This window comes from Mytilus trossulus, chromosome 2 (genome assembly GCF_036588685.1).
Source record: "Mytilus trossulus isolate FHL-02 chromosome 2, PNRI_Mtr1.1.1.hap1, whole genome shotgun sequence".
In the NCBI taxonomy this organism is placed as follows: domain Eukaryota; kingdom Metazoa; phylum Mollusca; class Bivalvia; order Mytilida; family Mytilidae; genus Mytilus; species Mytilus trossulus.
Window position 1 is genome coordinate 27,291,913 of NC_086374.1, and position 18,275 is coordinate 27,310,187.

At 31.5% G+C, this 18,275-nt stretch overlaps 1 protein-coding gene across 1 annotated transcript in view; it reads left to right on the forward strand.

Moving 5' to 3' along the window:
- The window catches only part of LOC134706883 (ribosome biogenesis protein wdr12-like), an 18,545-nt gene continuing 270 nt past the window's right edge, over positions 1–18,275 (forward strand). The window contains exons 1-11 of the mRNA XM_063566227.1: positions 1–98; positions 1,952–2,037; positions 2,487–2,590; positions 3,200–3,306; positions 3,905–4,020; positions 8,499–8,656; positions 8,924–8,969; positions 11,451–11,533; positions 14,202–14,342; positions 16,952–17,057; positions 17,813–17,945. Coding sequence (XP_063422297.1) covers positions 43–98; positions 1,952–2,037; positions 2,487–2,590; positions 3,200–3,306; positions 3,905–4,020; positions 8,499–8,656; positions 8,924–8,969; positions 11,451–11,533; positions 14,202–14,342; positions 16,952–17,057; positions 17,813–17,945 — 1,136 coding nt within the window. The 5' untranslated portion in view covers positions 1–42. The remainder of the gene's footprint in view (positions 99–1,951; positions 2,038–2,486; positions 2,591–3,199; positions 3,307–3,904; positions 4,021–8,498; positions 8,657–8,923; positions 8,970–11,450; positions 11,534–14,201; positions 14,343–16,951; positions 17,058–17,812; positions 17,946–18,275) is intronic.

Below are 18,275 nucleotides of genomic sequence, written 5' to 3' on the forward strand. Positions count from 1 at the left end.
GGTGAATGCAATATTTCCGAGTATCTCCCCACATGTTGAAAAATGGAAACAAACAACATACCACATGTCCAAGCCAGATTCTTTACAAAACAACCTCAGTAATATGTTAAACAAAATTACTAGTTAAATTTATTTTCCTAATGTCAAAACTAAAGGGGGTATACCCCAGTAGTACCCGTTTAAAACCGATAATTCGATTGATTTTTCTAAGCTCAGCATCCAAGATAATAATTTTTATCACACACATTATTTTCTTCTTTAGATCTAACTGTTAGAATGACAAAGAAAATATCATCACAATTTCTCAGGAGAGTTTTTCCCTGAACAAAACCGATCAGTAAGGGCAGTTCTTTCAGAAAGCAGGAATCAGAAACTTATTTTATGCTCGTTTCAAGAGCATATATATAGAAACTCTCCTTGAAATATGTTTTAATGTACAGAGAGGATTCCCAAAAAATAGAGCATTGCACTATTTAACAAAATGCATAATATTTACTTTGATTTTCAGCTTAAGGTTCATCATAAGGAATTGAAAAATATGGCCGTGTTTACACCTCAAAATTTGCTATGAGTACAGACAAACTGGTACATTTAGGAAAATTTTAAGGCATGGCAGGAACTAGATATATAAAAGTTATATGAAGTCTACGTTTCAGAAAATTACAAACTTACTTGGATTTTGATGTCCAGTTTTTTCCAGTCTGCAGAAGATAGGAAAATAAACAAACACCCAAGTTTTATTTGATACGATCCACTCATTTACACAGTTTAAACCTGTTAAATCACCTATTGTCTGCAGATGTCAATTGTCCATCTATTGTCCATTTAAATCAATACTACTCACAACATATATTATATGAGGGGAGATTCTCAAACCTCTTTCCTAACTTAGTTTATTTTGGCACCTTCTGCAGGAACAAAAAAAACTGAAAAGCAAAATCTAGTATAGTTAATAATTTTTTTAAACATAAAATGCATTTAAAAATGATATATCTAGTTCCTGCCATACCTTAAAACTTTTGCAGGTGCATAGGTTTGTCTGTACTCAGAGTGAAATTTGTGGTGATAATACGGCCATATTAGTCAAAAGGTTATGATGAACCTTAAAATACTAGAAAATGAGGTTGAATGGAAGGACTGTTTGTAATGTATCTTGGGAACATCGAATGGCATTAATTCCTCCTTTAATAACATAATAAAGTCCCTTGGAAATTATGCATTAAAATCTTCATTTTTATGTGTAGTATGAAAAACATGCCGACAAGATTCCAGAGACAACAGTTTGGGGTATTATGTCATTTTAACTAGTTAGTTACATTGCAAATTTGACCTCAAATTTTCTTAGATATCTTGGATTTCCAATATAATTCAAGATACCACTTAATGAAGTTTCATGTTTTTTAGTCGGCTCTTTCAGTTTTATGATTTATAGAACCAAGATAATGTCTGAAAGATCTGGACCTAGATTTGTTTTTTACCAATATTGTTTTATAAATGTTTTATGAGTTGAAATACCAGAGATAATCAGTTGATAACTATTTTCTTTAACAACAACAATGATACTAGTGTAATGACTTAGTCATCATGTTCTCATGCTGCTGTAAATACTGGAAAACCATTCTTCATTGAGAAGCTTGAAATGGAGAATATTTAACTTAAAGATAAAAAAATAGAAAAAATAGAGACATTTATTTTAGCATAAGATGTGAACTTTTAATTTGTTTTCTTTGTTGATTACTACCAGTAGTTATCTATAGATAATCAGTGTTTTCCATTTACCAGGATTTAAATGAGTTTCCTTTTTCTGTGTCAGCATATAGTAAAATCATTAAAGAAAGAATGTACCATAATATTTAGTCAACAGTTTTGTTGCATTAAATTACATGTATTAGTCATTGAAACCAACACAGAAATTCATTTCCACTTCATTTTGAATTTTAATATTTTTTAGGTTTTCAGTTCCATCTGCACCATTTTCTGTTCAAGCACAAGTTGGAACATGTGACCTGAGTTCATTGATAAACAGTCTATTAAATGGTTTGTATGAATTTCAACCTTAAAATATGGAGCATAGTTGATCTTTAACAGGAGTAAAGTAAATTCTGATGAAAAAGTTTAAAAGTGCTTAATATAATTTGTTTTGTGATGCTTCTAAGTTAGTCCAGAAAAATATTTGTATTGAAATAATAGGAACAACTAAATTGAAAACATTTTAACATTGAATATGTGCATGTATGTAACATAGAATCTACCTTCATTTAAATATATCCTGTAACTATGATAATCACAAAATAAAATTGCATGGAAGTGGTCGTGAAAGGGCTGAATTAGAAATAAAGTATCTGGGAAAATATGTTGGTTTACAGTATTATAATATTGAAATTAGATAACCTGTGTTGATATCATACCATATCCAGTTCTCAATTGTTATAAGACCTATAATTAAATTATTTATTAATTAAATAATTTTGTATTTTCAATTTCAGAGGGCGATGGTGAGAAGACAAATGTTGATTTTGATTTTTTAATTGATGGAGAATTTCTGCGACTAAACTTAGATAAGCATCTAGAAAACAAAGGCATATCAACAGTAAGTGTTTTTAAGACATTTCAGTTCAAGTACAGAATGAGTGCCATTGGTCCAGGTTTATATATCTATTAAATGCCTTTTGAAGAAAAATATACTTACACTTCAGGCTCAAACGATCAGAAAATTTGTTTATGTTCATTGTTCACTTTGGAAATAGACGACTGATTGAGATCAAAAGACAATTTGAGTAAATCTTTGATTATTGTTGAATTAATAATACTGACTATGATGGAGAAAATGCTAAATAAGATTTTTGTTCTCTGCTGAACACCTGTCTGTATAAGAATTTTTACAGAGAAATCAACACATAAAAAAAGATTAAATTTGACAAATACCAGAGCTGACATAAGTAGATATATAGAAATTGAATCCTCTGTTTTATAAACTGACATGTATTGGATATGGGGAACAAGGTGCTTTACTATTGGTTATTGCTGTTATCCATTTTAATGTGTTTGACTACTAAATAATGTTTTCTGATAAAAGTCCTTTCTATAAATAATTGGTTATTTTTTTTTTATCACAACTCATTCATCAGGTTGTGATTTTTGGCTTATATTCACACATATATACATCCCTTTCAAAAAAATAAATTATTTCTGTATTAAGGAGTCATTGGTTGATATAGAATACATTGAAAAACAACAAGCTCCAGAACCAGAAGACTCACTAGTACACGATGACTGGGTCAGTTGTATACAGGGCTGTAAAGACTGGTAAGTAAAATGTTACTATGAAAATACAGCAGTGTCCATCATGTCCATAGAAAGGTATCAGCTTATGGCTGTTAATCTTTTAGGAAAGTCCTGCTTGCTGTCTACTGAAAGCTTACTAAACCCAAAATCTTTGTAATTGAATAAAAAATGGGGGGAAAATCTGAATTCACAGTATTTAGCCTTCCACATAGTATTTAAAAGGGTTTAAAAGGTTGTAACATGAGATATGTATTGTATTTTTTGTAAAATGTAAGTGTTGTTTCTTTCTGTTGCACATTATGCTAAAAGTAACTTGAAGTTTACAATGTTTGAAATGTTGGTGAAAAGTATTATTAAAGAAATTCTTGCAGAAAAAAATACATAAGTAAAACTCAAACTTTTGTCTAGTTAAGGGATTATCCTAGGTCTGCATCTGGCTCTACCTGGTTAGGAAAAAGATGTTTAAAATTGCTCTGTTATATTTTTATTCATCAATGATGGGCGAGCAGTAATATCCTACCCTGTTACACTTTTTATGTTTTAAGTTTATGTGAAAGGACTAGTGTGAAATGCTATAAATTTGAAATTGTCACCTATAGTATTCATTTTTGAATTTCAGCATTTTGTCTGGGTGCTATGACAACACAGTTAGACTATGGTCAGTTAAAGGTAGTCCATTTTTGACGATCCCAGGACACTCAGCTCCTGTCAAGTGTGTTCAATGGATAACAGATGGTAAGAATTTGAAATAATTTACCGTCACTATTATGGTATCTATAACACTTTGCAGCTGTTTAAAAAAAGGTAGCTATTACTTTAAATAAAGGGGTAAAATAGCAAATGAGTAGTTGATACTGTCTTGTCTATGAGGAAAGTGGAATACTGTGAAACATTAGGATGCCAATTGGGTATTTTCAATGGGGTTAGATTAATGTTTAAAGTTCAATATCGAAGGTAGAAGAGCTCAGCAATTGAATCCATGTATATATATTATATATAGACTAGAACACACCCACTAAATCACGGGCATTCAGAGCGTATTTGAAAGGATGTAAAGTGTTGTAGGAAGAATTTTGTAAAACATTTAATGTCTTGAGAATTTCAGGAAAAGTATCAAAAGTCATAGGTACTTGGGGACAGGAAAATGTTTTTTTTTAACCCTCTTCCTTTATTTCCAAAATTCCCATTTTTTGTTTTCTATTAACTTCATTATGAACATACCTTTACTGTTCATGTATTATGAACATTCCAGTCAGGAGCCTGTAATTCAGTGGTTCAGTGATATTTGTTTTTCGTTCATTTTTTGTACATAAATAAGGCTGTTAGTTTTCTCATTTGAATTGTTTTACATTGTCATTTCGGGGCCTTTTATATCAGACTATGTAGTATCGGCTTTTGCTTATTGTTGAAGGCTGTAAGGTGACCTTTAAATATTAATTTCGGTGTCATTTTGGTCTCTTGTGGAGAGCTGTCTCATTGGCATTCATACCACATCTTCTTTTTTTTGTAAAACATTTAGTGACTTGAGAATTTCAGAAAAGGTATCAAAAGTCATAGGTAATTTGGGACAGGATAATTGTATTTCTAGCCTGGCTCCTCCTTTTACCACAAAAAAATCCTTTTATTTGTTTCTTTGTTCTCTATTAATTTTAATGACACATGAATAATTTTAGCGCTTATCTGTATGGTATGAACATTCATTTCAGGGGGGTCAGGGCAGAGGCGGATTTAGGGGGCCCGCCCCCCTTTTCTTGAAAATAATTGGTTGCTTATATATAGGGAATCACTGAAGCATGACCGGAGCGGGCCCCTCTTATAGGCAGTCAACGGGCCCCTGCGTATGAAAATTTCTGGATCCGCCAATGTGGAGGGGCCCTGATCCCAATATCCTGAGCTTAAAAACATGAAATCCAGAGGTTCTGAATTTATTATACAAATTAAATATCTTGACATCCAAAATTCGAAAAAAGAAATCCCGGATCCCGAAATGGTCAATCCCGAAAATTCGATCTTAAAAACACCCGTTCCAGACGTCCCAAAAGTGTATTTTCTTTTTACAGTCAATTCTCAGTTTAATAATTGATCCACAGCAGTCATTGATATCTTATTCAGACCCTCTCTATTAAACCCTGCATAGCCAGAAATAAGTAGTGGTTTTGCTTATTTATATTCATAATATGTAAATAAGAATTGTACCACGTGATAGTAGTTTGAACTGGACTGGCTTGATAGGCTTGATATCATTAAAATCTTTAAAACACGGATATTATAAGTTGCCCGCCACAGAGTCCTTATTTACAATCACTATGATATTTCCGTAAAGTTGTCAGGCGGTCAAAATCAAAACAATGAACACGGTTTTAGTGAATTTTTGTGCTTTCGTGAGTTTATTCTTCTTGAAATAGTGACATTTTAATATTACATGGGAACCTAGAGTTCAACGACTACACATACAAGGTTTGGACTTGCTTATTCTTTGGAAATTCAAGTTTCAAATTTCATCCCGGCAACCTGTTTTTGTAATGACCTTGTAAGCCAATTTTCAACACAAAGTTTGCAAATTTGACGTTTCAGCCATTTAAGCCTGTATTTTACACTGCAATGTTAACAGCCTCATGCTTCGATTTTTAAAATAGCTCAGGAACCTGTATTTTTGCAACAACAGTCATTATGTTTCGTTTAAATGGTGTATATTGTTGTGTATATTCATTTTCTGCCCCGGCAACCTGTCTATCACTTTAATTTAAACTAAAACAGACATTTTAATATAATTTCCATGACCCGTATCCCATTTCTTTAGTATAATATTCGAATAAGCAAATTGGCGTTGATTTCTGAAAATGGTGACTGCCGTGGATAGTAAACTTGAAAATGATATCAGACAGAAAATACACTTTATTCGTAGTATATGCATTTGTTTCAAAGTAAAAAGAAAAAATGCAAACCAGAGGTCTAATCTGACTTAAATTTTGTCCAATGACGGATATAAGACAGAAAATACACTGTATTCGTAGTATTAATGTATGTTCAAAGTATACAGAAAAACGCAAACCGGAAGTCTAATCTGACTTAAAATTTCGCCCAATGACGGGAACATATCCGGACGTCTTTTTTCTCGTTTTTCACCCAAAATAACTCAATCTGAATAATCATAAGAATGGATGACAAATGCGATACTGCACTGTACCCATAGGACACAGAGGCATGATGATTTTTTGTGGAAAAAAGAGAAGCGACACCCAAAATGAGGTCTTCTTGTTTAATAGTATAGATGACTAAATTAGCACCTTTGTATTGGATGTATTTTGGTGTTTTAAAAACTTACAGAAGCATTAGTCATGCTGACCCCTGACCAGATGAATGACACATGGGGATTAACACTACTAGTTATTTGATATCATCATCAGACATGAATTACCAGTTGCATTAACAAATGTACTACAGAGTTCTCCAATACTACACACTTAATTTTCAACTATATTCAGACCCAATTGCAGTGCAGTATTATATAAATAACGATAAAAATAGGTTGTAAATGTTGTTTTTTGTAGCTATTGTATTTTGACGGACTGCTTTGATTGTTGACATGGTCTGATGTACCTTCCAGTATTTTTGACTGCCTCTTTTTATCCTTTTTAGCTCACCTTTCCTAAAAAGGAAATGTGAGCTTTTCTCATCACTTGGCGTCCGTCGTTGTCGTAGTCGTCTGTCGTCCTTAACAATTTTTCAAACATCTTCTCCTCTGAAACTACTGAATGGATTTGGATGAAACTTAGCATGATTGTTCCTTAGATTATCCTGCACAAAGTTGGTGCTTCGTTTTTTGATCTGTCAAAAAACATGGCCGCCGTTACTTAAAATAGAACATAGGGGTCAAATGCAGTTTTTGGCTTATATCTCAAAAACGAAAGCATTTAGAGCAAATCTGACATGGGGTTACTATGTTCATTAGGTCACGATCTATCAGCCCTGAAATTTTCAGATGAATCAAACAATCCATTGTTGGGTTGCTGCCACTTAATTGGTAATTTTAAGGAAATTTTGCAGTTTTTGGTCATTATCTTGAATATTATTATAGATAAAGATAAACTGTATACAGCAAAAATGATCAGCAAAGTAAGATCTACAAATAAGTTAATATGGCCAAAATTGTCAATTGACCCCTTAAGGAGTTATTGTCCTTTAATGACAATTTTTCACAATTTGTTCATCATATTTGCTAACTTTAAAAAATCTTCTCCTTTGAAACTACTCAACCAAATTCAACCAAACTTCAACTGAATGATCAGTAAGGTGTATTAAATGAAGTTTTGTTTTATTTTCTATTTCTTCAAAAAACATGGCCGTCATGGCTAAAAATAGAACACAGGGTAAAATGCAGTTTTTGACTTATATTTCAAAAACTCCAGCATTTAGAGCAAATAAGACAAGAAGTTAAAGTATTTATTAGGTCAAGGTCTACCTGTCCTGAAATTTTCAGCTGAATTGGGTAACTGGTTTTTCAGGTATAATGCCCCTGAATTGATGATTTTAAAGAAATTTTGCAGTTTTTTGTTATTATCTTGAATATTATTATAGATACAGAAGCTGTTAATAGCAAAAATGTTAAGCAAAGTAAGATCTACAAATAAGTCAATTTGACCAAAATTGTCAATTGACCCCTTAAGGAGTTATTGCCCTTTAAAGACTTTTTTCACAATTTGTTCATCATGTTGACTTACTTTAAAAAATCTTCTCCTTTGAAACTGTTGTATCAATTTCAGCCAAACTTAGGCTTAATGAGATTCAGAGTATCTAGTATAAATTGTATATTTTATTTCAAGAAACAAAGCTCCTATGGCTAAAATAGAACATATGAGAAAATGATTTTTTTTTTGCTTTTAAGAAAATAGGACGATTCAAAGAACATTTTAATAAATTGAAAAGCCAAAATAATCATTGATGAGAGAATTAATCAAAAAAATTAAGGTGAGCGATTCAGGCTCTTGAGAGCCTCTTGTTATGTTTTAGACAGTGAACTGAAAAGGGAATTATACTTTGACTTGTTTAACAAAAACAAATGTAACTTCTCTGCACAAATCATCATAATTGAAGCCACCCCTATCACAATGCTGAAATATTTGTATTACAAATTATTGTATAATATTTTAAATAAATGAAAATACAAATGAACAAATTATGATATTGTGTGTTATGCATTATTTCTATTGTAGATGATTCCACGGTGAAAACATTTATGTCAGGATCACATGATCAGACAATCCATATATGGCAGTGGGACAGTGAATCTAACTCAGTAGACTGTGTTGCTGCATGTCGTGGACATGCTGGTAGTGTGGATTGTATAAATATTGACCACACTAAACAAAGGGTAGGTAATAATAAACAGTTATACTGCTTTAGGACTTGCAGGAAATGTGGACAGTATGACAGAAGACAATGAAAAAAAAAATGTTTAACAAAATGTCCTTTTAATTTTTTTTCAAGACTTGACTGTCTAAAGGGTAAAGCCCCTTTTTGATTTTTTTTAAATACACTGTAACAATATTTGGCAACAAATTTTGATATTGATATATATTTATTATTCAAAGACACATCTATTTATAAGAAATGTTCAGCTTGTGTTATTTATTTTCAGTTTTGCAGTGGATCCTGGGACAAAATGTTAAAACTCTGGTCAGCAGGTATGTATAATTTGTAAAGAAACAATTTTTGTTTGTTTTATTAACAAAAATAAAGGTGAAGCATCTTGCAAATCATAAAAGGAACTTCATGTTTTAAAAATCACAAATCCTCAAAATATCCTATGAAAAATCAAGAGGAATTCTTTTCCCTTGATTTTGTTTTTGTCTAATGGCTGAATAAATGATATTTTGTCTTCAGTAATGTTTACAAGGATTTAATGACCCAGTCTAATCAGGGACACTACTGTTGAAACCACATAGAATATTTGACACTGCTGTTGAAGTAAGATATGATACATATTGTAACACCACTGTTGATGCTATATCTGATAAATGACATCACTGTTTAAGGGCATACGATACAGTTTTGATCCTGTATTTACAAGTTCATGAAAATTTGCATATAGGCTATTTTTTACCTGATTAAATCAAATATGTGATAAAAAATATACCTTCATGTGCTACTTTTTGAGTAAAATGTGGTCGAAATTTTGTATATTTGCTCAAAATTCAGAAATGTGGCCGTAATTTCTTTTTCGGAAGAAAGACATAACTTTTTTGTTAGAAAAGATAAATACAAATTGTTTTTGTTAAATAATCGTTAATTTCTGTATTTTAAAAATATCCTAAAAAATATGTATTTTTTTATTCAGAAATAACTCATATTTATCAAATGTTCATGAACTGAGGAAAAAATGTAATTTTTTGCTGAATGTTTATCAAAATTAAAAAATATCCTCTATTTACAGTTTTATAAAATTTGGGTCACATAATCTCCCTGCAAAATGAAACTAATAACCGTTTTGAAAAATAGGGGTCCATGAACTCGTTTTCAAATTAAATCAGTTTGAATGATAAAAATCAGTGGAAAAATGCATCTTTTCCCGATAAGTCACAGTTTGACGTCGCGAAAATAACATTTGACGTTAGCAACGTCATTACCTCCCCTGTAACTGTATCGTATGCCCTTAAGAAACATCTGATAGATAATACCACTGTTTAAGTCACATCTGATAGATAATACCACTGTTAAGTCACATCTGATAGATAATACCACTGTTTAAGTCACATCTGATAGATAATACCACTGTTTAAGTCACATCTGATAGATAATACCACTGTTTAAGTCACATCTGAGTGATAAGACCACTGTTTAAGTCACATCTGATAGATAATACCACTGTTTAAGTCACATCTGATAGATAATGCCACTGTTTAAGTCACATATGAGTGAAAAGACCACTGTTTAAGTCACATCTGATAGATAATACCACGGTTTAAGTCACATCTGATAGATAATACCACTGTTTAAGTCACATCTGATAGATAATACCACTGTTTAAGTCACATCTGATAGATAATGCCACTGTTTAAGTCACATCTGAGTGATAAGACCACTGTTTAAGTCACATCTGATAGATAATACCACTGTTTAAGTCACATCTGATAGATAATGCCATTGTTTAAGTCACATATGAGTGAAAAGACCACTGTTTAAGTCACATCTGATAGATAATACCACGGTTTAAGTCACATCTGATAGATAATACCACTGTTTAAGTCACATCTGATAGATAATACCACTGTTTAAGTCACATCTGAGTGATAAGACCACTGTTTAAGTCACATCAGAGTGATAATACCTCTTTTTAAGTCACATCTGAGTGATAATACCACTGTTTAAGTCACATCTGATAGATAATACCACTGTTTAAGTCACATCTGATAGATAATGCCACTGTTTAAGTCACATATGAGTGAAAAGACCACTGTTTAAGTCACATCTGATAGATAATACCACGGTTTAAGTCACATCTGATAGATAATACCACTGTTTAAGTCACATCTGATAGATAATACCACTGTTTAAGTCACATCTGAGTGATAAGACCACTGTTTAAGTCACATCAGAGTGATAATACCTCTTTTTAAGTCACATCTGAGTGATAATACCACTGTTTAAGTCACATCTGATAGATAATACCACTGTTAAAGTCACATCTGAGTGATAAGACCACTGTTTAAGTCACATCTGAGTGATAATACCACTGTTGATGCTGCATCTGATCAATGACACCACTGTTGATGCTGCATCTGATCAATGACACCACTGTTGAAGAAACATCTGGTCATTGACAAAGCTGTTGAAGCCACATCTGATTGATGACCCCACTGTTGAACCAACAATTGATTATAATTAATGAATCAAAACAAATAAATGATAGTGCCTGTGAGTGTTTGAACCTTAGTTTCTTGATAATTTCTTAATTTCTCAACAGAAAGTAAAAAAGTTAGGTTATGAAGTACATGTATATCGCTTTAGAAGCACTTACTACTGAGCCAATGATACTTACAGGCTAGCTGTTCACCATTTAACCATTGCTCAGTTTTCCTCTGAGTAAATTTCCTCTATACTATTGATCTACAGTCATAATGCTGTACATTTGTATGTTGAATTCAGTTTATTTTTTCCTTTATAAGAGTGTGAGGCTGTAGAAGATGAAGATCAAGAAGATGTTCCTCATAAGAAAAGAAAAACATCAAGAAGAAAAGTGCAGACTCGGGTGGGTAGAAGGCAATACTAAGCCATTACATTTTGTTCTGATTTTAAGGAAAGATGTTTACAAGATAAAAAGTAATGATTCTTTTGTGGTAATCTATGTTTATACTTTTTCAGGAACTGATCAATTGAAAATTACCAAAACGAGATATGCTAAAATACCAAAATGACTGAAACCAACAATTAACTCTTTATCAGAGCCATTCCCAACTCAACAATCTCATCACTACTTTTGTTTAGCTGCTTTCTATAGACTTTAGTGTTGATGTAATTTTAAAAGATCTTTGATATTTTCTGTTAAATTTATATTTTTTCGTTCAAAATGATTAGACCTTGACATGGTGTAGACACTGGTCTATGTTTGGAGATCATATGTTGAACATTGAAACCTCATTTGAATGCTGTCTTATTAGAGTAAACACCTTATCTCATGGCTTGAATTCATATTAAAATGTGTTTGTATTATTTTGAAAGACGTGAGAGAATCACAAACTTTTCTTCTATTGTATAGATTACTTTCAAATGATATCCTTCACTAGAAAAGTTTGTCAGTTATATGTAGCAATTTTACCTGACCATATCGGGAAATAGGTACTGTGAAAGTACTTTTATTGGTGGGGTATCAATTTTCGTGGATTTCGTGGATGACTTCATCCACGAATTTAAGTGTCCAACGAAATAAAACAACCATTGTCCATTGAATCAAGACTGACCTCGAAAGATCCATCATTTGTGTATGTTACTGTTATTTAGGTGACATGTTTATGGCATAATTAACACCTTTGATGGTCTTTAATCTGTTGATCACTTTATCATTGGTTAATAAGTGTTATCACTATGATTTACACAAGTCAATGTTTACATTGAAATTTTCAAAATCCAGACTGTTTGTAACCTTTGTTTCTAAAGGCTTTAATTTTTCAATTTTTCTTTTAGAAAACTAAATTCCACGAATTTAAAAACCCACCAACATGTGAATATTGCTCAAACCACGAAAATTGATACCCACGAATTAAAGAACTTTCACAGTATTTAGTCGGATCTTAACACGTACTTGTTATTTGTTTAAACCGGTTTTCGATAAAATTATACGAAGAAATGTCAAAATGTTTAGGACTTATTTAAATCCGTATTTCGGTATTAATGATTGTGCAAGCATACGATTTTTATTGCGTCTTACACTTTGAGAATCGAACAATCTGTAACTACTTTATTCAAATATTCTGTAAAAACGTTAATTTTGAGCTATGAAAGTCAAGTGGCTCGAGAATTTTTCTGAGGAAGTTTTAAAAAAGTGCAAAAAAATATGTTTATAGTGGGTTAGCTTTCATTAGTCTTCACTATCTAAAGATTAACAACTTTTGGGTATATTTATAATTCAAAATCATCATTGAAGGTGGAGCACGATTGTGCAGTTAATTAATTATATGGATGTGCCATTTGTATGATGTGGGTCTCATTGGGGTCTAAGCGTGACGCGGGATTGTCGATTTTTTTTAAGCGTGACATGTGAAAGTCAAATTATTGTGGCGTGAAAACGGGAAATGAGGTCTTAAAATGACAAAAAAAATGAGAATTGCTTACGTACATAGTGTAAGCGGGATACAGGAATCTGACAAAACAGTAAGCGGGATCCGGGATCGGAACCCCCCAATTAGACCCCCTATGATGAGTGACATTCCGTGGTTTTATGTGCCAATTCGAAAAAGTTATACGAGAATTGTCTCCCCTTAACAGGTTCATTTTTTTTTATAATTATGTTTAGGTTTTTGATATAATTTTGAATAATTACAAAATGAATCAATGCAATATATTTCAGTTTTGTTATTGATGTATCAAATCAATTGATGTACGAATATAATTTCATAAATTTGAAACGTTTAAAATTTTTACATACCAATATAAAGAACTTTTTATCATTTTTGAAATAGACTATCAATGAGAATTGCATGAAATTACTTCCCTTCATGATAGATTGATTGGGAATATATATATAAATAAGGAAATGGCCAGTTCACGACTAATCTGAGTGTTGAGAAGGAAAAAAAAAAAAAAAAAAAAAAAAATTGATTGGGAATTGAGCCAGAGTTATCTATTTGTTATCACAGAGAGGGAATAGCAAGCTAATTTTAATTGTAGCTAATTCATTGTTAAAACAATGTTCCACTATAAACGAATGTTATTTTATACAAATATAAGGACTTAGTTGGCTAAATCTACAAATTTTATTTGAAATTATGAATTTTTATTGCAATAGATTAATATACTATTATATGCACCTTTATGGCATCGTTTTCAATATAGAGGTGATCACCTGTATCCCTGCACTCTGTAAGTTCATAAAGTGTTTTCCTAATCGTCATTTTGCAAGATAAACCAGAAAAAATGTTTATCTGTAGGTGCTTGATTACAATTTCCAAAGACAGCAATGCTGATGTGCAATTGTAAGAATATGATTTGCAGAATAATTGATGCAATATAGCATCATATATTTTCAACCACTTGCAGAACATGGAAAAGATGTGACGATGCTCCTAAACGCACAAACAATGTTCACTAAAACCTAAGTTTTTGACAGAATTTCAACGAACAGGAAAATTGTCTATTGCAGGTTAGATAAAACAGCACACAAAATGATAAATTACTTTTGTATAACTTTATTGTTTAATTAGGTACCAATCTTGACCCTGTCTGGTCACAACGAAGGTATATCAGCAGTAGAATGGATAGACACCAATCAAATCTGTACCTCATCATGGGATCACACAATCAAAACATGGGACCTAGAACAAGCCGAGGAAATCTCATCACTGGTAAGGTTCACAGCTCTAAAACAAGCTAGGGAGATAAGTTCATTGATTGCTTTTCACAAAGGAATATGTCTCTAAAATTAAAAATGCAGATCTAGCTGTATATGTTTTTATCTGGATTTTTGCCTTAAGTTATCAAGGAGGTTCTGTTCATTGACAAGTTTGATAACAAGAACATCAGAATCTAATGAGATATTTATACCCTATATAGACTATTAATATATATGTGAAACAATATGATTTTAAAGAATAAACAGTAAAGTAATATATGAAGCTTCACAAGGTCTGCACTATCTTATATAAACTTGAGAAAAAGCCTAAAATGGTTCAGTAATTCAACTGAAATATTTTATTTTTCCAAAAAGGATAAAAAAAAAACAATAGTAAGTATTGGTAAACTTGTTGTCTTGAATCTGTTATTATACGACCGCAAATTTTGAAAAAATTTTCGTCGTATATTGCTATCACGTTGGCGTCGTCGTCGTCGTCGTCGTCGTCGTCGTCGTCGTCGTCGTCGTCGTCCGAATACTTTTAGTTTTCGCACTCTAACTTTAGTAAAAGTGAATAGAAATCTATGAAATTTTAACACAAGGTTTATGACCATAAAAGGAAGGCTGGTATTGATTTTGGGAGTTTTGGTTCCAACATTTTAGGAATTAGGGGCCAAAAAGGGCCCAAATAAGCATTTTCTTGGTTTTCGCACTATAACTTTAGTTTAAGTTAATAGAAATCTATGAAATTTCGACACAAGGTTTATGACCACAAAAGAAAGGTTGGGATTGATTTTGGGAGTTTTGGTTTCAACAGTTTAGGAATTAGGGGCCAAAAAAGGACCCAAATAAGCATTATTCTTGGTTTTCGCACAATAACTTTAGTTAAAGTAAATAGAAATCAATGAAATTTTAACACAATGTTTATGACCTCAAAAGGAAGGTTGGTATTGATTTTGGGAGTTTAGGTCCCAACAGTTTAGGAATTAGGGGCCAAAAAGGGACCCAAATAAGCATTTTTCTTGGTTTTCGCACCATAGCGTTAGTATAAGTAAATAGAAATCTATGAAATTTAAACACAAGGTTTATGACTATTAAAGGAAGGTTGGTATTGATTTTGGGAGTTTTGGTCCCAACAGTTAAGGAAAAAGGGGCCCAAAGGGTCCAAAATTAAATTTTGTTTGATTTCATCAAAATTGAATAATTGGGGTTCTTTAATATGCCGAATCTAACTGTGTATGTAGATTCTTAATTTTTGGTCCCGTTTTCAAATTGGTCTACATTAAGGTCCAAAGGGTCCAAAATTAAACTTAGTTTGATTTTAACAAAAATTGAAACCTTTAAGTTCTTTGATATGCTGAATCTAAAAATGTACTTAGATTTTTGATTATTGGCCCAGTTTTCAAGTTGGCCCAAATCGAGGTCCAAAATTAAACATTGTTTGATTTCATCAAAAATTGAATAATTGGGGTTCTTTGATATGCCATATCTAACTGTGTATGTAGATTCTTAATTTTTGGTCCAGTTTTAAAATTGGTCTAAATTAAAGTGCAAAGGGTCCAAAATTAAACTAAGTTTGATTTTAACAAAAATTAAATTCTTGGGCCTCTTTGATATGCTGAATCTAAACATGTACTTAGATTTTTGATTATGGGCCCAGTTTTCAAGTTGGTCCAAATCAGGATCTAAAATTATTATATTAAGTATTGTGCAATAGCAAGTCTTTTCAATTGCACAGTATTGTGCAATGGCAAGAAATATCTAATTTCACAATATTGTGAAATAGCAAATTTTTTTTTAATTAAGAGTTATCTTTCTTTGTCCAGTATAGTAAGCAAGAAATATCTGCAATAATTTTTTTTAATTGGAGTTATCTTTCTTTGTCCAGAATCAACTTAAATCTTTGTTATATACAATATACAATGTATATTCACTTTTTACTACCAACTGATAAATTTAAATAATCTTTACCATTCAGTGATAACAAGCAGTTTTTTTACATCTTAATATTTTATGATGTATTTAAATGAGTAGTAATTGTTGCAAACTCCATTAGAATATTTTAATTGAAATTAGTTTTGGAATAAGGGAAAGGGGGATGTGATTAAAAAATTGGGTTCAATTTTTCTCATTTGAAATTTCATAAATAAAAAGAAAATTTCTTCAAACATTTTTTTGAGAGGATTAATATTCAACAGCATAGTGAATTGCTCTAAGAGAAAACAAAAATTTTAAGTTCATTTGAATACATTCATTCTGTGTCAGAAACCTATGCTGTGTCAACTATTTAATCACAATCCAAATTTAGAGCGGAATCCAGCTTGAATGTTGTGTCCATACTTGCCCCAACCGTTCAGGGTTCAACCTCTGCGGTCGTATAAAGCTACGCCCTGCGGAGCATCTGGTTTTTATTAAACTGATCCATTCAAAACATTTAAGCTTATATGTCATGTATTGAAAAAAATATGTTTGTGATAAAAATTAAAATATTATTCCAATATAGTAGTGTCTAATATCTCTGTTGTGAATTGTATAAGTCAGTGCTTTAACATTTTTATTTACTGCTAAAATGTTCGTACATAAAAATTTGGTAAAAACTTATGAGATTTTTTTTTATTTCAGCAAGGATCAAAAGTATTTTTAGACATGAGTTATTCTCCATTAAACAGACAAATAGTAACTGGATCATCTGATAGACATGTTAGACTGTGGGATCCAAGAAGTTCAGGTTAGTTTAAACATTGAGGAAATCAGTAACAATTATATGATTGATCTTCTTTGCTTGTCAATTTAAATATAATGAAAATCTTTAAAAAATATTTGGTTGATCTGCATATCTTGTCAAAAACTTAGTCAACTAGGTATATTGTATATTTGGTTTATAGCATGGTATAAAAGGGTTCTAGATCATATGTGTTTTTGACATGATTAATCTATTAAACCATGATGTGACGTCTATTTTTGATTCATTTATCAAAAGTTCAGCTTGCCATATTATGTCAATTTCTTTAATACCATAAGTAATGAGTCAACTATTTAAGGTATATAAAGAGGTTTTTTTAGGGTACATGCATGTCCGAGTCTGACATGATTCATCTGACCATGACCTCTTTCTCATGGTTTATAGATTTAAGGTCAAGATCTTATGATAGGGTTATAGCAAGAATGATGGGTCATCTTTTTTTGATTTTTTTTGTTTCTGTTCTCAAACTTCGGTTTTCCTCAACCAAATGCTGTTAAACTTATACACAATGCTTATTATCTCATCATTGTATGCAAAAATGTCAAAAGAAATCTGTGACATGACCAAGATAGTGTCACTTAACTTAAGGAAGGCATGCATTTAATACCTGCAGTTAAATATTGCATTTATTTTCCTTAGGATCATTGTTCATATGGTGTGTGTATTATCAGTGTTATGAATTCCAAGGCATAATCAGCCTGAAGTTGACTATATATGAAAATTGAATGTGAATATTTCAGATGGTGCTTTGGTAAAGAGTATATATACATCACATACAGGATGGGTGTCTAGTGTTTGTTGGTCCAAAACAAATGAATTCCTGTTTATTTCTGGTTCTTATGATTCAGTAATGAAACTTTGGGACACTAGAAGGTAAATATGTCATTATTTTATTTTGTGAAGGACAACTGCAGACAAAAGCATATTATTTTAACTTAATTTATACATAAAATTCATCCAATGAGTTAAGTTCAGTTAATATACCCACATCTTTGACATGGTAAACAAATATAGTAAGAAATTTCTTAAACTAAAGATTTCGTGTAGAATTTTATGTATATAATGAGGGAAATTCAGATATACTGACAATAGCTGCATAGAATTTGTATTATAGTGATAACTTTTAAAAGTAATTAATATACATGTACGGTTTACTTTTACTAATTGTGACTTTGATGGAGAGTTTTTTCATTTGCACTCGTA